The sequence below is a fragment of the Balaenoptera acutorostrata genome, chromosome 9, assembly GCF_949987535.1.
Source record: "Balaenoptera acutorostrata chromosome 9, mBalAcu1.1, whole genome shotgun sequence".
NCBI lineage: Eukaryota > Metazoa > Chordata > Mammalia > Artiodactyla > Balaenopteridae > Balaenoptera > Balaenoptera acutorostrata.
The window spans coordinates 43,276,762-43,298,307 of NC_080072.1; the positions used below are offsets into that span (position 1 = coordinate 43,276,762).

Below are 21,546 nucleotides of genomic sequence, written 5' to 3' on the forward strand. Positions count from 1 at the left end.
GGTTTTCTCAGCCTGATGCCTTCTGATTACAGTTCTCATGAGCTTTTTTGCACTCGGTATTAACTTGTGTTCTCCTGAGTTCTGTTTTCTCCCTACAGTAAAGCTTCCTTTGTTCTTAAGTTAGTTTGAGCAGGTTTCTGTTACTTACAATTAAGAGATGTCACCAGACTCACAGATACAGAGAACAAACTAGTGGCTACCAGTGGGGAGAGGGAGAGGGGAAGAGGCAATATAGGGGTGGCAGTGTGGGACGTACAGACTATTGGGTGAAAGATAGGCTCAAGGATGTACTGTACAACATGGGGAATAGAGCAAATATTTTGTAATAGTTGTAAATGGAAGGTAACCTTTAAAATTGTATTAAAAAATTAAAAAAAAAGAGGCTTCACTAGACTACCTCCTTTCTTGGGTTGGAAGCCTTGTCTGCATTTCTACCCCCGGCAGGTGTCCCACTGTATATGGGAAGATCTCCTGTTTTGGGCTGCCTCTAGGCCTTGCTCTGGAGGTGGCATTGAACTAGCTCCTGTGGGCATCCAGATAAAGCTGGTCCAAGGAGGGGGAAGAACACATGCACAGGAACAGATTTGGAATGGGCATGGAGTTTTGTTTGGCTCCTTTTTTACATGAGGATGTGGTTACTGTCTTCAAATTGTTTAGGGTCAACTCTGGGACAGAGGGCTAGGGCCATCAGGAAATGACACTGTTAAGCAGGGGTGGGAGGGGCAGGCTGAGGCAGAGCCTGGGGGATGGCAAAGGAGGGGTGTCCTCATCCTGTGGTGTTCTCAGGCTGGGGACTGACATGATGAACTTGAACCTTTAGAATCACTAACTTTTCTAGCTCCTTCAGGGGCTCTTCGGTCTTAGGACAGACCACTCATTTTACTGATGAGGAAATGGAGACCAAGAATGAAAACATGGTAATGATAGGTAACACTTAGTGAGCACTTTCTACAGGGCAGGCTTTGATCCAAGCACTTTTCATGCATCAGCTCCATTAGTCCTCATGGTAACTCTGTGAGGTTGGCATATTACCATCCTCATCTAATAGAAGAGGAAACCAAGGCACAGAGGGGTTGAGCAATTTGTCTAAAGTCACAAAATAAGAGCTGGAACTAGCATTTGCACCCAGGAATCTTGATTCAGAGCCAGTGCTTTTAGCTGTTATATGGTACTACTTCTCACAAGCACTGAAGATCATTGGAACTTTATTATTATGAATAAAAGCTGATTGTGTGTGTGTGTGTGTATGTGTGTGAGAGAGAGAGACAGAGAGAGAGAGGGAGACTTTCTCAATCAGATGAGGCAGCATGTCATGATTCATGGAAAACATCAGAAATCAGGTAATGATTTTAATTTCATTTAGAGGAAAGGGATCACAAGTTTAGAAAATCAAAAATCAGGAAAAATAAAAGTTTAGTAGACATCTGTTATCTCTAATGATTTAAAGGAGATGAGAAAAGAAAATTCTCAAACTCTTTCTACCAGTTTCCAGAGCCTTATAAACTGTTTCAGCTTTAAAGAAAAAGAACATCTGCTTATTTATTGATTCTTGTGCCATAGGTGGTGCGATAATCCTGGCAGCAGGTTTAAGGAATCCGCCAAAGTAAGGCCTCCTGAAGGTTAAATAATCAATGTCTATGTTAGGGTCCACCATTATCTGACCTCTTATGGTCAGGGAAGACTTGAATCTAGAGAAGTACAAAAGTTGGAGTGTTCTTTTCCCTGTATTTCTAGAAATATAAAAGTTGGAGTGTTTTTTCTAGCATTTTTTTCATACGTGAGTACCCATTCACAGCTCATGATTTTATGCAAGAGACTGTTGCCGGAGCTGCTTCAGGTCTTTGCTCACAACCCTCTAACCCTCACCTTTAGCAGGAATGTCCTTGCTCAAATCCTGCCAATTCCCCACCTTTAGCAGGAGTGAACATAAATCTTTAAGTTAAAGGGCCCAGAGATAAGAAAGGAAGCTACAAACAAACAAAAAAACCCAGATGGAAACAGCTGGGACCAAGATAGCAATGAATCTGACCTCCAACAGACCCTGAGTCTCATTACAAGTTAATTTTACTATATTGGCATATTAAATAACATACCTACCAGGGGCTGTGACTGAACATTAAGGACCAAAAAAGGATAAAAAGGGGAAGGCACCCCTCTCCCTCGAAAAAGCCTTGCCCCTTCCCCAGTAGACTAATGCATATGCCTCCCCATCATTAGCCTCACTCTTCCTCCCTTTGTCTTTACTCTTTAAAATTAAATCCCTCTGGCCAGGTGGGCGAGAAGTTGATCTGTGAACCTTAGTTCCCACTTCTCCATTCTTTGGCCCCTGAATAAAGCTTGTGCTGTGTCGATCTCAGCATAGGTTTTGTTATTCACTGATTTGAACCAGAACAACCAGAACGGAAAAAGAGCCCTCCCCGCCAAGGCAGAGAGCCTCAGCCAAGCTAGGGCCCAAGCAGGGTCCATACGACTTAATTTGGCAACAAGACATTTATAGCTTGTGTGTCAATTCACCAATTCAGATATTGGTTGAGCACCTACTGTGTGTGAGACAGTATATGAAGTGCTGGAGATGCTAGGTGGACATCAGGAAACATGAAAGACTGAGCTGATGCAAAAGGGTCTCCCTCCTGCTACAAACATGTAGAAATGCTAGACAAAATATAGCAGGACAAAGTTTCAAAAATACTTAAGGGAGTTTAGAAAAATTCCCTGGATGCCAGAAAGGAGGAGGAAAGTCTAACCCAAAACTATGAGTAAGAGCTGATGCATGGGGCCAGGGCTGGCGTATGGCCCCTGGAGCTAGAGGTGGAGGTTTTAAAGCCATGCAGGGAGAGAAGGGGAGGTCTCAAGTTGGTGTTAGATGAGATGTGGGAAGACACCCCTGCATCAGGCTGGACATTTTGAAGGGCTGAACGGGGATAAGAAAACCCTCCATCAGTCACTTGGGGAGGTGGCAAGGAAACTTGTCCTCTGTCCAGGCCCTTGAATGAAAATTCACCTTCAAGAAATAGAAGCCCCAGACTCTCCCATGTGTAAGTGCAGAGTCCATATTTACATTGGCCTGGCAGTGGGGAACTCTAAGTTGAGAAATGCCATCAAAACTTGGGTGGAAAGACAAAAATACAATCTCCCCCTGAGGGGACAACACAACTTGGGCACAGAGGACTCCCACAGGAAACAAAGAAAAAGACCCACTGAAGATGAGCAAACAATCCAAAATCAAATGAGGAAACTAGTGATGGGGAGAGAGGGCAAGTTCATCAAATGAACATTAGTCCCTAAGACCCTGAGATAATAGAATAATCTGAATGACACAATTAGATGTGTTTAAAATTGAAAACATTAAAAGTAACAATAATGAAGGAATAGAATGAGTAAGAACAGAGTGGTGAGGAAAATCAACAAGTGCTCACCTTCCAGGGACACAGAACATGCCTGGGAGATGGAAAAGGAAAGAAGCAGGAGAAAGTGGGCATAGATGGAACCTACCTCAACATAATAAAGGCCATATATGACAAACCCACAGCAAACATTATTCTCAATGGTGAAAAACTGAAAGCAATTCCTCTAAGATCAGGAACACGACAAGCGTGCCCACTCTTGCCACTATTATTCAACATAGTTTTGGAAGTCCTAGCCATGGCAATTGGAGAAGAAAAAGAAATAAAAGGAATCCAAATTGGAAAAGAAGAAGTAAAACTGTCACTGTTTTCAGATGACATGATACTATACATAGAAAATCCTAAAGATGCCACCGAAAACTACTAGAGCTAATCAATGAATTTAGTAAAGTCACAGGATACAAAATTCACACACAGAAATCTCTTGCATTCCTATACACTAACAACCAAAGATCAGAAAGAGAAATTAAGGAAACAATTCCATTCGCCACTGCAACAAAAAGAATAAAATACCTAGGAATAAACCTACCTAAGGAGGCAAAAGACCTGTATGCAGAAAACGATAAGACACTGATGAAAGAAATCAAAGATGACACAAACAGATGGAGAGATATACCATGTTCTTGGATTGGAAGAATCAACATTGTGAAAATGACTATACTACCCCAAAGCAATCTACAGATTCAATGCAATCCCTATCAAATTACCAATGGCATTTTTCACAGATCTAGAACAAAAAATTTTACAATTTGTATGGAAACACAAAAGACCGCAAATAGCCAAAGCAACCTTGAGAAAGAAAAATGGAGCTTCTGACTTCAGATTATACTACAAAGCTACAGTAACCAAGACAATATGGTACTGGCACAAAAACAGAAATATAGATCAATGGAACGGGACAGATAAACCCACACACCTATGGTCACCTAATCTATGACAAAGGAGCCAAGTATATACAATGGAGAAAAGACAGCCTCTTCAATAAGTGGTGCTGGGAAAACTGGACAGCTACATGTAAAAGAATGAAATTAGAACACTCCCTAACACCATACACAAAAATAAACTCAAAATGGATTAAAGACCTAAATGTAAGGTCAGACACTATAAAACTCTTAGAGGAAAACATAGAACACTCTTTGACATGAAACGCAGCAAGATCTTTTTTGACCCACCTCCTAGAGTAATGAAACTAAAAACAAAAATAAACAAATGGGACCCAATTAAACTTAAAAACTTTTGCATAGCAAAGGAAACTATAAACAAGACGAAAAGACAACCCTCAGAATGGGAGAAAATATTTGCAAACGGAACAATGGACAAAGGATTAATCTCCAAAATTTACAAGCAGCTCATGCAGCTCAATATCAAAAAAACAAACAACCGAATCAAAAAGTGGGAGGAAGACCTAAATATACATTTCTCCAAAGAAGCCATACAGATGGTCAAGAGGCACATGAAAAGATGCTCAACATCACTTATCATTAGAGAAATGCAAATCAAAACTACAATGAGGTATCACCTCACACCAGTCAGAATGGCCATCATTAAAAAATCTACAAACAATAAATGCTGGAGAGGGTGTGGAGAAAAGGGAACCTTCTTTCACTGTTGGTGGGAATGTAAACTGATACAACCACTACAGAGAACAGTATGGAGGTTCCTTAAAAAACTAAAAATAGAACTACCATATGACCTAGCAATCCTACTACTGGGCACATACCCAGAGAAAACCATAATTCAAAAAGACACATGCACCCCAATGTTCATTGCAGTACTATTTACAAGAGCCAGGACATGGAATCAACCTAAATGTCCATTGACAGATGAATGGATGAAGAAGATGTGGTAATATTCCATATATAATGGAATATTACTCAGCCATAAAAGGAACGAAATTGGGTCATTTGTAGAGACGTGGATGGACCTAGAGACTGTCATACAGAGTAAGGTAAGTCAGAAAGAGAAAAACAAATATCAGATATTAACGCATATTTGTGGAATCTAAAAAAAAAATGGTATAGATGATCTTATTTGCAAAGCAGAAATAGAGACACAGACGTAGAGAACAAAACAAATGTATGGATACCAAGGGGGAAAAGGGGCGGGGGTGGAATGAATTGGGAGATTGGGATTGACATATATATGCTATTGATACTATGTATAAAATAGATAACTAATGAGAACCTACTGTAAAGCACAGGGAACTCTACTCAATGCTCTGCAGTGACCTAAATGGGAAGTAATCCAAAAAAGAGGGGATGCCTGTAACGGTAGAAACTAACACACATTGTAAAGCAACTATACTCCGATAATTAAAAAAAAAAAGAAAAAGAAAAAGAAAAAGGAAGAAAGAAAGAAAAGAAAGAAAGAAAGAAAGAAAGAAAGAAAAAAAGAAAGAAAGAAAGAAAGAAAAAAAGAAAGAAAGAAAGAAAAGAAAGGGAGAAAGATAAAGAAAGAAAGAGGAAGGAGGGAGGGAGGGAAGGAAGGAAGGAAGAAAGAAAGAAAGAAAGAAGGAAGCAGGGACCATTCAGTCTAGGAGAGGGACCGCACAGGGAGCTGTGGTCACCCCAGGAAGGGGTGCCACACCCAGCCTGCCCAGAGGAAGGGACAGGGAAACTAATATGTGTCTAACATGTGTCCTCAGGGAATAGGGGGGATGTTAAAGGCCGGGGGGGGGGGGGGGACCCAGAGAATGGCACTTTCAAGGGCTGCCACAGTCTAATGTTTGCATTTCCTCAGCTGCTGCAGAGATTCCCTTAAAGAAACTAAGTACATTATACGGAAATAGTTACTTATGTATCCACCTCTCCCACCCAATCTGTGAATTTCTCCAGCGTGGAGACAGTGTGTCCTTCATTCACAGAGCCACACTCCCCCTCAGTGATTCCCCTCTTGCCACACCAGTCTTCTGTAAGTTCTTCAAGCATGATAAGCTCTTATCTACTTCTGGGTCTCTGCACATGCTGTTGTCACCATCTAGAATGATCTTTTCCTTGTGCTTTTCTTTTGGGTCTCAGCTTAATGGTCTCAGGAAGACCTTCCCTGACTATCTTACTCACAAGGTCCCACCCTACTGCTGTTTTCTAGCCGCCTCTTGTTGGTTTCTTTCTCTTACCGTAATTTATAATTATTTAACCCTTTTTTCTTCTTGTCCACCCCCATTAGAATGCAGACTCCATGAAGGCAGGGAATGATCTGTTCACTGTTGGATCTCTAACACCTGGCATTTATTTAGTAGATGTTTAGTAAAGTTATCAAGTAAATTACTCATGCAAGTAACAATTATGAAGCAATTAAAACTATACCCAGCTCAGAGGATACAGAGATGGAAAGCATGGATTTGAACTTTGCAGTTTAGTGAGGGAGAGACATCAAACAAGGATTTGCATCACTACGTGATGATGGTAATGATGGGGGAGGTACAGGGTGTTGTGGGAGCACCTTGCAAGGGCATGGATTTTGTACAGAATTCAGGAAGGCTTCCAGGAAGAAGCAACATTTAAGCTGAGTCCTGAAGGATAGATGGAGTTCACCAGTTGATGGGGAACTGGAAGATGTTCCAGGCTGACAGAAGGCCCAGATGCAAGAGGAACATGGCTCTGCAGAGTATGAAAGAGGTTCTGCATGGGTATAGCTTAGAGCTGCAGCAAGAAATAAGATGGGGGAGGTAAACAAGGCCAGATCATAGAGGGTTTTCAAGCTAGGATAAGGAGTTTCGACTTTATCTTGCTGTGAATCGGGAGCCATTAAACATCTTAATTGGGAGAGTGGCATAATCCAATTGGTATTTTATAAAATGGGCATGGGGCAGTGTGGAAAACAGGAAGAGGATTGGAGGCAGGGAGATCAGATGGCTAGTGCAATAATTAAGGCAAGAGATGAGGATGGTTTAAATAGAGGTGCGGTAATGAGGAAGTGACCTGGAGGAATTTAGAAGAGAAGGCGGAAGTTGGGACAGGGGGCACAATCAAGGATGATGCCTAGCTTTCTAGCATGAATAACATGGTGAAGGGGGCACCATCTTTGGGCCACATCCAGCAGAGAACCAGACACCTAGTATCCATGCCATAGATGTCTACTTAACGAAGTAGAAATGGTCTTAGTGAAACATTTTCATAAGATGAGTATATACCAGCTCACTTCCGGGTCCTGGGTCTACCTACAAGTGTGATCTGCCATTCCCTACTGCCTCTACCTGCCTTGGGTTACTCATTTGTGACCTGCCAGGCCAGCCTTAGTTCAGTATTTCTAATCCATAGTCCCCACCAGGACCTATTTGCCTCTGTCCCCTGCTAAGAAGTGTGCCTTGTGTCCTTCGCTCACCCTCTCTGGCCACCAGTGTCATTATTGCCAATAATGCTGCTGTAATTTTTCATTAATTTTCTTGGTGTTTTGAAGTTATAGTAACATTAAAATGTATACTCAATAATATTATTACAGTTTTCTACTACTAATGCGATTATTATTTTTGTTCATTTGTGTTTGAAAGCCATTAGCATAAGATTTACCTCCAACAATATCTGCTGTGATTTTTCATGCCCTTGAAACTTGGAGCAAGCGATAAGTCTATAATAAGAGAAGGCTGGGAAGCATATAAATGTCCTTCTTGGGAAAATAGGGCTTTTATTTTCATCCTGGTTGGACTCGGGTTCTTTGATAGAACAGCTGGTAGGATATAATGTATTAAAGGCTGAGAACACTGTGTTAGTTTGTAGATGTGTTCAAACAGGTTCCTGGTTATTCAGAGGACACTTTTATATTCTAGGAGGATTCATATTCTTGTTCCTTTTTTATGCTGTTTCTTACCTGACTTCCAGAAAAATATAATAAATTGTGTGCTTGCAGGGAACAATATTTAGAACCATGAATTATTTGGAAGAGAAGGGACCCTGAAACCACTCTATCCTCCTGACTTTCTGAGGACCTGGGGAGCTGGATGCGTGGCTTAGCAGAGCTCTGGAAACAGGCTTATTTCACAGGCTGGAGAGGGAAGTTTCTCTGTGGGGCAGGGAAGGAGGATGAGCAGGGCTGGCCTCATGAGTGTGTGACCCGTTCAGACTCTCAGGGCCCCATGCTGTGAAATTCAGTGTCACCATCTTGAAATTCTTAAGTTTTGAACAAGGGACCCCACATTTTCACCAGGCTCTGCAAATTATGTATCTGGTACTACATACAGGTTTTGGAGTCAGACAGGCTTGGGTTCAAGTTCTGGAATTCTCTAACTATTGACTGTGCCTCAGTTTCCTTATCAGAAAAAACGGGAAATTTAATATTGTCTTCTCCAACTAGAGGTGAGAGCTAAAAGTACATGTTCAGCATCTAGAGGGCCTGACAGGTGGTGACAAACCCTAGGACATGCTCAGTGGGATTTTTAACTCCCATGTGCAATACCCATAATTAAACATTGTTATGACTTAATGTCAAGAACACTAGCCAGCTGGGAGAGCCAGACATCGTCAGTGTGTACAGAAGCTAATCCCTGGTGTGCTGATCAGGAACACACCGAGCAAAGAACATCTTCCTAAGGGGGGCATAAGGCGGGGGGCTCCATCCATCAGTTTTCAGCCTTTTTACTGCTATGACACATGACACATAATGCTTGCCAGTACAACGTGGTCTCAGTTTCTTACAATTCATACAGGCTTCCCTTCTCTCCAGAAACCTCTCAAGATAGCCAATGAGTGACACAGGCATTATTATGAAGATGCCCTTGACCTTGATCTAATTAATTTGCAAACTTTTGTATTTCAACTATTATTTGTAATAGATGGTTTTCAACATACGGCACAACAGAACAGATACAACCAGTGTTTCACAATTCCATGCTTGAGAACCAGGAACCCAAACAAGGGATATGGCCTCCATGACAGGCTGGAGAGACCAGGACCAATATGAAGCCCTTCATGACTTTGCAGATGAACGTGGTTGTGCTGTAGCCCGAATGAGTGATGCCAGTTATGAGGCATGGCAGCCAGAGTCAGAGAAACACGAAGTTGTTGGTAAGATAAACTTGTGATGAATGACATGCTGTCTCAAAACACTGGGTTAAACATTTTTTCTGAGAATGGAGAAAGGTTTTAAATCAAATTAATGAGAAACATAAGCTAATCTCTGGGCATTTTTGGACTCTGGTCCAAAAGAATTCCTCAGGGGATTATAGTAGGAATCAGGTGACCTTTGCTGCATTCAGTTTAGGGTTTGTGGGAGCTTGGAGTCCAGATGGTAGACGTCAGGAGGAAGGGTTAGGGGCCTCAGCTCTGCTTGCCCTGCTGCAATACACACTGTGAGACACAGGGCCCAGTGTCTTCAGGGCCCCTGCACTGTCTCAGGAGATATGGGCAGGAGCCTGAGCAGGCAACAGCCTCTCAGTACCTGTGCTGGAGATGACCACACTCCAAGCACGGTTTGCTCTTTCCTTACTTCCTCCTGCACACTTGTGAGCAGTGAGATGTGGGTGCCTACCCAGCTCTCTCAGGCCCAAAGGGCTTTTGTGGGTAGTGATGGCCAAAGCTGGACCATCTCCTCTCCACGGTGCAGCCTGTGAATGACCTTCGAAAAACCATAGCTCTTCTTTCAAGATCCCTCATCAGCCTCCTTCTAGTGCTTTTGATGAGGGATGATGGTACTTCCCAACAGACAGAAAAGAATGACGGACGATTGCTCCCTTATCTCTCATCGGTATGAATGGGGTCCTAGATAACAGTCTGGCTCCTGGGCCCACATGACACAGTACATGGTACATAAAAGATGCTTCAGTCTATAATGATTATGATTAATCACTGACTAATTTATCAAACACCTCAAGACATAGACGCAAAAAGCATGTGTCGATAAATAAATGTTTCTCTTTGGAAATGGTGATTTTAGCTTAGAGTGAATGTCACTCCCCCAACCCTCTCATGGATCAGAGTAAGAAAACCGTAATCCACTGCACTGACCCTTGGGAGGACAGAGACGTGATATCCCAACAATGCAACCACAGTAGCAGTTTTTAGCACAAGCTGAAGAAACCACACATGCAGTTAGGGAAAATCTGAGACGACAAGATGGACATTTGTGCCTCTGTCCTCTACTGAACATAAAGCCCCTCAAACTCAGCAAACAGATTTCACTTCCTATGGTACCAATTTTCCAGCACATTGTACTGTAAATTTCGAGCCCCTGGGAAAGAAAGCTAAAGGATGCTTGGCTGCATTTCTGGGTTTTGGTCCTTCTGTGATTGTTTTTCTTACCTGTTGTCGAATTTCCTCCTCCATTTTCACTGGTGAACCCAATTCTGCAACTTGTTTGACGCCTTCGCTCGCATATCCTCCATACTCCCATAGCACGTAATTCTTGGAGTGGGATCCGCCGATGATCGCAGACCAGTGATTTGCCCGACCTGGGAAAGCCAATCAGGATGCAGGTATCAGTGTGTATGTGGCTAAAATACAAGTCCCTTAAAGGATGGGGAGGAGGTGTAATTGGACAATGATTCAAGCAGCGTTGGCTAAGCACCTGCCCTGTGTTAGGTCCTGTGCTATATTCTGGGATGAATAAGACAGTCCCTGTAAGCAAGTATGGCTTGGGGATATATGACAGGGCAATGGGTAGATGTCTAAACCAGACACAGAGGTGGCCCAGAATGATGACTCCTGTCTGGAAGGATCTTAGAGAAGAAGAAAGTTGAGAGAATTTTTAAATGCTGAGCAGATTTGTAAGATAGAACAGAGAGGAAAGGCTATTTCTGGCAGACTCAGAAACATTAAATAACATTGTGTGTTTGGGGAGTCATAAGTAATTTAGCATTGCTGTGTCACAAACTGTCAACGAGAGAGGCAGGAAATGATGCCAGGGAGGTAGGAAGGGACCTGCTCAAATGAGTTTGGATGTCATTTGAAAGGGTTTGAAACCACTGAAGGGTTCTGGGCAGGGGAACGACACAATCACATTTGAATTTTAGATAAATCATCCAGGCAGCAGCATGAAGAATGCATTAGAGGGAGCAAAATTGGAGTGTGGAGCTGGGGAGGTCAGCACGGAGCAAAAGGTAAAGGGAGTGAGTGGGGAATTAGGCTTGACAGTTCCTGGGAAAAAGCACTGCTGTTTTTAGCTGGCTTTTTTTTTTTTTTTAACATCTTTATTGGAGTATAATTGCATTTTAGCTGGCTTTTACGTACCTTCCAGGGTGAGGGGCAGGCAGGCTAGCCACGTGAAAGCATGGGAGAGGTGGTTTGGATACAAGGACATGACCAGTCTACTGCGGTTTGGTGAGGATCATGCAGGATGATGACTGCAGTGGGATGTAGCAGGGAATTAATGGATGACACAAAGGGAGAACAGAATAAGAGCTGGACAGGACCAAAACAGAACTTAGCCTGAAGATTCTTCCATCTCAGGAGGGAGGAAGGAGAGGAGAGGGTCAACACCAGCACCGCCCTGGATTTGTTTTTGCATGTGATGAATATAGATGCATATATATTGATTACTAAGTTACATACAATTCATCATAGTGTTGGCTCAGTTGTCCGCAATTCTTTGGCTGGTTTTATAAAGTCTTAAGTTAAGGAACATTTTCAGGCATAGCAAAGAGGAAAACTTGAACTGGGTGGACCCAGCTGATATTTGCAGTTTATCACCCTGTGGCCCAGAGTGGGCAGAACTCTCCACGCTACCCCACCACTTAAGAAAGTGATTCTGGGGCTTCCCTGGTGGCGCAGTGGTTGAGAATCCGCCTGCCAATGCAGGGGACACAGGTTCGAGTCCTGGTCTGGGAAGATCCCACATACCACGGAGCAACTGGGCCCGTGAGCCACAACTACTGAGCCTGCGCGTCTGGAGCCTGTGCTCCGCAACAAGAGAGGCCGCGATAGTGAGAGGCCCGCGCATCGCGATGAAGAGTGGCGCCCGCTCGCCGCAACTAGAGAAAGCCCTCGCGCAGAAACGAAGACCCAACACAGCCAAAAATAAATAATAAATAAATTTTAAAAAAAATAAAGAAAGTGATTCTGGACAGGCCCTGATCTTGTTTACATCTGCCACCTGCTACCCCAGGGTGCTCTGACCCAGAGGCACATCAAGAACATGGGCACAGAGAAGATGGCGGAAGAGTAAGACGCGGAGATCACATTCCTTCCCACAGATACAGTAGAAATACACCTACACGTGGAACTGCTCCTACAGAACACCCACTGAACGCTGGCAGAAAACGTCCGACCTCCAAAAAGGCAAGAAACTCCCCCCGTACTTGGGTAGGGCAAAAGAAAAAAGAAATAACAGAGACAAAAGAATAGGGACGGCACCTGCACCAGTGGGAGGAAGCCGTGAAGGAGGAAAGGTTTCCACGCACTAGGAAGCCCCTTCGCGGGCGGAGACTGCGGGGGGCGGAGGGGGGAAGCTTCAGAGCCACGGAGGAGAGCGCAGCCACAGAGGTGCGGAGGGCAAAGCGGAGAGGTTCCCGCACAGAGGCTCGGCGCCGAGCAGCACTCACCAGCCCGAGAGGCTTGTCTGCTCCCCCGCCGGGGCGGGCGGGGCTGGGAGCTGAGGCTCGGGCTGCGGTCGGATCGCAGGGAGAGGACTGGGGCTGGCGGCGTGAACACAGCCTGAAGGGGTTAGCGCACCACAGCTAGCCCGGAAGAAGTCCGGGAAAAAGTCTGCAGCTGCCGAAGAGGCAAGAGACTTTTTCTTGCCTCTTTGATTCGCGGCGGGCAAGGAGAGGGGATTCAGAGCGCCGCCTAAACGAACTCCAGAGAAGGGCGCAAGCCACGGCGATCAGCGCGGACCCCAGAGACGGGCGTGAGACGCTGGGGCTGCTGCTGCCGCCTCCAAAAAGCCTGTGTGTGAGCACAGGTCACTCTCCACACCTCCCCTCCCGGGAGCCTGTGCAGCCCGCCACTGCCAGGGTCCCGGGATCCGGGGACAACATCCCCGGGAGAACGCACTGCGCGCCTCGAGCTGGTGCAACGTCACGCCGGCCTCGGCCGCCGCAGGCTCGCCTCGCCTCCTCCGTACCGCTCCCTCCCCGCGGCCTGGGTGAGCCAGAGCCCCCGAAGCAGCTGCTCCTTTAACCCCGTCCTGTCTGGGCGGGGAACAGACGCCCTCAGGCGACCTACACGCAGAGGCGGGTCCAAATCCAAAGCTGATCCCCAGGAGCTGTGCGAACAGGGAAGAGAAGGGGAAATCTCTCCCAGCAGCCTCAGAAGCAGCGGATTAAAGCTCCACAAACAACTTGATGTGCCTGCATCTGTTGAATACCTGAATAGACAACGAATCATCCCGAATTCAGGAGGTGGACTCTGGGAGCAGGAGATATTAATTTTTCCCCTTTTCCTTTTTTTTGTGAGTGTATATGTATATGCTTCTGGGTGAGATTTTGTCTGTATAGCTTTGCTTTACAATAGCTTTATTTTACTTCACTATATTATAGCCTCTTTCTTTCTTTCTTTCTATTTTTTCTCCGTTTTACTCTGAGCCGTGTGGACGAAAGGCTCTTGGTGCTCCAGCCAGGCATCAGGGCCGTGCCTCTGAGGTGGGAGAGCCAACTTCAGAACACTGGTCCACAAGAGACCTCCCAGCTCCACGTAATACCAAACGGCAAAAATCTCCCAGAGATCTCCATCTCAACATCAAGACCCAGCTTCACTCAACGACCAGCAAGCTACAGTGCTGGACATCCTATGCCAAACAACTAGCTAGACAGGAACACAACCCCATCCATTGGCAGAGAGGCTGCCTAAAATCATAATAAGGCCACAGACACCACAAAATACACCACCAGACGTGGACGTGCCCACCAGAAAGACAAGATCTAGCCTCAGCCACCAGAACTCAGGCACTAGTTCCCTCCACCAGGAAGCCTACACAACCCACTGAACCAACTGAACCGCTGGGGACAGATACCAAAAACAACGGGAACTACGAACCTGCAGCCTGTGAAAAGAAGACCCCAAACACAGTAAGATAGGCAAAATGAGACGACAGAAAAACACACAGCAGATGAAGGAGCAGGCTCAAAACACACTGGACTTAACAAATGAAGAGGAAATAGGTAGTCTACCTGAAAAAGAATTCAGAATAATGATAGTAAGGATGATCCAAAATCTTGGAAATAGAATAGACAAAATGCAAGAAACATTTAACAAGGATGTAGAAGAACTAAAGAGGAACCAAGCAATGATGAAAAACACAATAAATGAAATTAAAAATACTCTAGATGGGATCAATAGTAGAATAACTGAGGCAGAAGAAAGGATAAGTGACCTGGAAGATAAAATGGTGGAAATAACTACTACAGAGCAGGATAAAGAAAAAAGAATGAAAAGAACTGAGGACAGTCTCAGGGACCTCTGGGACAACATTAAACGTGCCAACATTCGAATTATAGGGGTACCAGAAGAAGAAGAGAAAAAGAAAGGGACTGAGAAAATTTTTGAAGAGATTATAGTTGAAAACTTCCCTAATATGGGAAAGGAAATAGTTAATCAAGTCCTGGAAGCACAGAGAGTCCCATACAGGATAAACCCAAGGAGGAACACGCCAAGACACATATTAATCAAACTGTCAAAAATTAAATATAAGGAAAACATATTAAAGGCAGCAAGGGAAAAAAAACAAATAACACACAAGGGAATCCCCATAAGGTTAACATCTGATCTCTCAGCAGAAACTCTGCAAGCCAGAAGGGAGTGGCAGGATATACTTAAAGTCATGAAGGAGAAAAACCTACAACCAAGATTACTCTACCCAGCAAGGATCTCATTCAGATTCGATGGAGAAATTAAAACCTTTACAGACAAGCAAAAGCTGAGAGAGTTCAGCACCACCAAACCAGCTTTACAACAAATGCTAAAGGAAATTCTCTAGGCAAGAAACACAGAGAAGGAAAACACCTACAATAACAAACCCAATACATTTAAGAAAATGGGAATAGGAACATACATATCGATAATTACCTTGAATGTAAATGGATTAAATGCTCCCACCAAAAGACACAGGCTGGCTGAATGGATACAAAAACAAGACCCATACATATGCTGTCTACAAGAGACCCACTTCAGACCTAGGAACACATACAGACTGAAAGTGAGGGGATGGAAAAAGATATTCCATGCAAATGGAAATCAAAAGAAAGCTGGAGTAGCAATTCTCATAACAGACAAAATAGACTTTAAAATAAAGACTATTACAAGAGACAAAGAAGGACACTATATAATGATCAAGGGATCGATCCAAGAGGAAGGTATAACAATTGTAAATATTTATGCACCCAACATAGGAGCACCTCAATACATAAGGCAAATACTAACAGCCATGAAAGGGGAAATTGACAGCAACACAATCATAGTAGGGGACTTTAACACCCCACTTTCACCAATGGACAGATCATCCAAAATGAAAATAAATAAGGAAACACAAGCTTTAAATGATACATTAAACAATATGGACTTAATTGATATTTATAGGACATTCCACCCAAAAACAACAGAATACACATTTTTCTCAAGTGCTCATGGAACATTCTCCAGGATAGATCATATCTTGGGTCACAAATCAAGCCTTGGTAGATTTAAGAAAATTGAAATCGTATCAAGTATCTTTTCCGACCACAACGCTATGAGACTAGATATCAATTACAGGAAAAGATCTGTAAAAAATACAAACACATGGAGGCTACACAATACATTACTTAATAACGAAGTGATTACTGAAGAAATCAAAGGGGAAATCAAAAAATACCTAGAAACAAATGACAATGGAGACACGACGACCCAAAACCTATGGGACGCAGCAAAAGCAGTGCTAAGAGGGAAGTTTATAGCAATACAAGCCTACCTCAAGAAACAGGAAACATCTCGAATAAACAACCTAACCTTGCACCTAAAGCAATTAGAGAAAGAAGAACAAAAAAACCCCAAAGCCAGCAGAAGGAAAGAAATTATAAAGATCAGGTCAGAAATAAATGAAAAAGAAATGAAGGAAACAATAGCAAAAATCAATGAAACTAAAAGCTGGTTCTTTGAGAAGATAAACAAAATTGATAAACCATTAGCCAGACTCATCAAGAGAAAAAGGGAGAAGACTCAGATCAATAGAATTAGAAATGAAAAAGGAGAAGTAACCACTGACACTGCAGAAATACAAAAGATCATGAGAGATTACTACAAGCAACTCTATGCCAATAAAATGGACAACCTGGAAGAAATGGACAGATTCTTAGAAATGCACAAACTGCCGAGACTGAACCAGGAAGAAATAGAAAATATGAACAGACCAATCACAAGCACTGAAATTGAAACTGTGATTAAAAACCTTCCAACAAACAAAAGCCCAGGACCAGATGGCTTCACAGGCGAATTCTATCAAACATTTAGAGAAGAGCTAACACCTATCCTTCTCAAACTCTTCCAAAATATTGCAGAGGGAGGAACACTCCCAAACTCATTCTACGAGGCCACCATCACCCTGATACCAAAACCAGACAAAGATGTCACAAAGAAAGAAAACTACAGGCCAATATCACTGATGAACATAGATGCAAAAATCCTCAACAAAATACTAGCAAACAGAATCCAACAGCACATTAAAAGGATCATACACCATGATCAAGTGGGGTTTATCCCAGGAATGCAAGGATTCTTCAATATACGCAAATCAATCAATGTGATACACCATATTAACAAATTGAAGGAGAAAAACCATATGATCATCTCAATAGATGCAGAGAAAGCTTTTGACAAAATTCAACACCCATTTATGATAAAAGCCCTGCAGAAAGTAGGCATAGAGGGAACTTTCCTCAACATAATAAAGGCCATATATGACAAACCCACAGCCAACATTGTCCTCAATGGTGAAAAACTGAAACCATTTCCACTAAGATCAGGAACAAGACAAGGTTGCCCACTCTCACCACTATTATTCAACATAGTTCTGGAAGTCCTAGCCACAGCAATCAGAGAAGACAAAGAAATAAAAGGAATCCAAATCGGAAAAGAAGAAGTAAAGCTGTCACTATTTGCCGATGACATGATACTATACATAGAGAATCCTAAAGATGCTACCAGAAAACTCCTAGAGCTAATCAATGAATTTGGTAAAGTAGCAGGATACAAAATTAATGCACAGAAATCTCTTGCATTTCTATACACTAATGACGAAAAATCTGAAAGTGAAATTAAGAAAACACTCCCATTTACCATTGCAACAAAAAGAATAAAATATCTAGGAATAAACCTACCTAAGGAGACAAAAGACCTGTATGCAGAAAATTATAAGACACTGATGAAAGAAATTAAAGATGATACAAATAGATGGAGAGATATACCATGTTCCTGGATTGGAAGAATCAACATTGTGAAAATGTCTCTACTACCCAAAGCAATCTACAGATTCAATGCAATCCCTATCAAACTACCACTGGCATTTTTCACAGAACTAGAACAAAACATTTCACAATTTGTATGGAAACACAAAAGACCCCGAATAGCCAAAGCAATCTTGAGAACGAAAAATGGAGCTGGGGGAATCAGGCTCCCTGACTTCAGACTATATTACAAAGCTTCAGTAATCAAGACAGTTTGGTATTGGCACAAAAACAGAAATATAGATCAATGGAACAGGATAGAAAGCCCAGAGATAAACCCACACACATATGGTCAACTTATCTTTGATAAAGGAGGCAAGCATATACAGTGGAGAAAAGACAGCCTCTTCAATAAGTGGTGCTGGGAAAATTGGACAGGAACATGTAAAAGTATGAAATTAGAACACTCCCTGACACCATGCACAAAAATAAACTCAAAATGGATTAAAGACCTAAGTGTAAGGGCAGACACTATCAAACTCTTAGAGGAAAACATAGGCAGAACACTCTATGACATACATCACAGCAAGATTCTTTTTGACCCAGCTCCCAGAGAAATGGAAATAAGTACACAAATAAACAAATGGGACCTAATGAAACTGAAAACCTTTTGCACAGCAAAGGAAACCATAAACAGGACCAAAAGACAACCCTCAGAATGGGAGAAAATATTTGCAAATGAAGCAACTGACAAAGGATTAATCTCCAAGATTTACAAGCAGCTCATGCAGCTCAATAACAAAAAAACGAACAACCCAATCCAAAAATGGGCAGAAGATCTAAATAGACATTTCTCCAAAGAAGATATACAGATGGCCTACAGACACATGAAAGAATGCTCAACATCATTAATCATTAGAGAAATGCAAATCAAAACTACAATGAGATATCATCTCACACCGGTCAGAATGGCCATCATCAAAAAATCTAGAAACAATAAATGCTGGAGAGGGTGTGGAGGAAAGGGAACACTCTTGCACTGTTAGTGGGAATGTAAATTGATACAGCCACTATGGAGAACAGTATGGAGGTTCCTTAAAAACTACAAATAGAACTACCATACGACCCAGCAATCCCACTACTGGGCATATACCCTGAGAAAACCATAGGTCAAAAAGAGTCATGTACCAAAATGTTCATTGCAGCTCTATTTACAATAGCCAGGACATGGAAGCAACCTAAATGTCCATCAACAGATGAATGGATAAAGAAGATGTGGTACATATATACAATGGAATATTACTCAGCCATAAAAAGAAATGAAATGGAGGTATTTGTAATGAGGTGGATGGAGTTAGAGTCTGTCATACAGAGTGAAGTAAGTCAGAAAGAGAAAAACAAATACAGTATGCTAACACATATATATGGAATCTAAGGGGAAAAAAAAAAAAAGGCCATGAAGAACCTAGTGGCAAGACGGGAATAAAGACACAGACCTACTAGAGAATGGACTTGAGGATATGGGGAGGGGGTGGGGTGAGATGTGACAGGGTAAGAGAGTGTCATGGACATATATACACTACCAAATGTAAAATAGATAGCTAGTGGGAAGCAGCCGCATAGCACAGGGAGATCAGCTCGGTGCTTTGTGACCACCTAGAGGGGTGGGATGGGGAGGGTGGGAGGGAGGGAGATGCAAGAGGGAAGAGAAATGGGAACATATTGTATATGTATAACAGATTCACTTTGTTATAAAGCAGATGCTAACACACTATTGTAAGGCAATTATACTTCAATAAAGATGTTTGAAAAAAAAAAAAAAAAAGAACATGGGCACAAAGCCACCTGCCCAGCCTGCTGAGGGATGACATGATCCAGGCAGATGACATCACCATGTGGGTCCGCCTAACTGCTGGATCATTATTTCCCACATATCAGGGAAATGCAAGCTCCATGTCATGTCCGTAGAGAAGACAGATGGAGATGCTGCCAGCTATTTCTCTAACTCGCATCCTGAGTAGGGAGAATGTCCTGGCTATCATCTAGGCCAAGAGCACTGCTTGTGTAGGGGCAAAGGTAAGAACCAGTCATGACCTTTGGTTCATGGTGTGAACACAGGGAGACCAGTTTCAGCATCCCTTATTCCCCCGGCTCTGTTCCACCAAAATGTCCCCTCGTTCCAGACTCATCCTACCTGCAATTTCATACTTCAGTGGCTCAGCACATGCTGCTCCCTCTGTGCTTTCCTCCTCTTGTCATGGCTGACTCATTCCTCCTTTATAATTTACCCAGAAGCCTCCCAAGACCACCATAGAATGACTTAGGCCCTTGTCTTCTGATCACATTTAAAAAAAAATTGAAGTATAGCTGATTTACAATATTATATTAATTTCAGGTATACAACATAGTGATTCAATATTTTTATAAAGTTAAAGTTATTACAAACTAATGGCTATATTTCTCTGTGCTGTACAATATATCCTGGTTGCTTATCTATTTTATACTTAATAGTCTGTATATCTTAATCCCATACCCCTATCTTGCCCCTCCCCTTCCCCTTTCCCCACTGGTAACTACTAGTTTGTCCTATCAGCATAGATCACATTTACGATCCCTGCTACACATCTGTTTTCCCACTAGACTGTAAGCTCCCTGAGGAAGCCTGTCTTCAGACTGTATCCCCAGTGCCTAGCACTGAGCTTGATGCATTGTGAATGCTTAGTACATGTTTCCTGAAGCATTCATTCAATCAAATGAAAAGGTGGCAGTATATGTGCTCGAAGTGTTTGGGAGCAGGCTTGCACAGATTTCATTCAATGTGATTAAATTCAAATCTCAGTTCAGCAGAGTTCCTAACTCCTACTGGGCTAAAGCACTCAGCTATTCTGCATGCTGTTAAAAATAAACACCAAACAACAACAAAAAGGAAAGGCATGGTCTCAGAGCCAGCAAACGGGGATTCAAATTCCGGCATTTCCACTTACTAGCTGTGTATACTTGGTCAAATTCCAATTATTTTATTTCCCTGAGTCCCAGCTCCCTCTTTTGTAATTCAGGGGTGATAATGCCTACCTTATTGACCTGTTATAAGAATTAAATTCAATTTTTAAAATAATGACATAATATATGTGCAATCACTAACACACAATAGATCCTCAATAATTATAGTTTCCTCCTTCCCCGGTTGTTTGGGAGGCTACAAAAATGAGTAAAACATGAACCTGCCTTTAATTCAATATAGGAGATAAGAGATACATAATATGAACTAAGATAAGAGAATAGGAGCAAGCACAATCACAGGGGGATTAGGGGATGGACCCAGATGGCTCTTTCTGGTTTATTCATTCAACTTCCATTTACTATGTGCCAAGCACAGTGGCAGGCCCTGGGCACCGACAGGAATTGGATATGGTGCTTGTCCTGGAGGGACTCATGGTCTGGGGGTGGAGAAACAGATGGATAAGCAGATTACCTATAATCAAGCATGTTCAGAGTTCTAGAAACAAGAACACAGAGCAAAGGGGATGGAGCAGCTAATTCCAAATTCAAGGATTCAAAGTCAAACATACCACATTTATTCAAATTTCAATACATTGAATGACATCAACCACATAATAGATACCTGCAAGGCACTAGGCTAGGGTGTGGGAGCAGACCACATCCTCCCTGGGGGACAAGGTAGGCACTCATGGAACAACAATCTGCAATGTTAGAAATAACAATGAATTCAGGTGAGTGGCAGTCACTCATGTGCAGAATGGTATGGGGGGAGGGGGCTTGGTGACGGACAGCCAGAAGACCTGGCTCCAGGCCTCCATTCGTGACCATGAATCAGTCATTCCATCTCTGAGAGCCCCAGTT

The 21,546-nt window shown here is 42.7% G+C and overlaps 1 protein-coding gene across 2 annotated transcripts in view; it reads right to left on the reverse strand.

Moving 5' to 3' along the window:
* SPON1 (spondin 1) overlaps window positions 1–21,546 on the reverse strand; it is a 282,849-nt gene that overhangs the window by 105,799 nt on the left and 155,504 nt on the right. For both annotated transcript variants that reach the window (XR_450390.3, XM_007174892.3), the window contains exon 6: window positions 10,637–10,785. Coding sequence is in view for 1 of the 2 variants with exons in the window: in XM_007174892.3 (XP_007174954.1) it covers window positions 10,637–10,785 (149 nt within the window). In the remaining variant the exon portion in view is untranslated. The remainder of the gene's footprint in view (window positions 1–10,636; window positions 10,786–21,546) is intronic.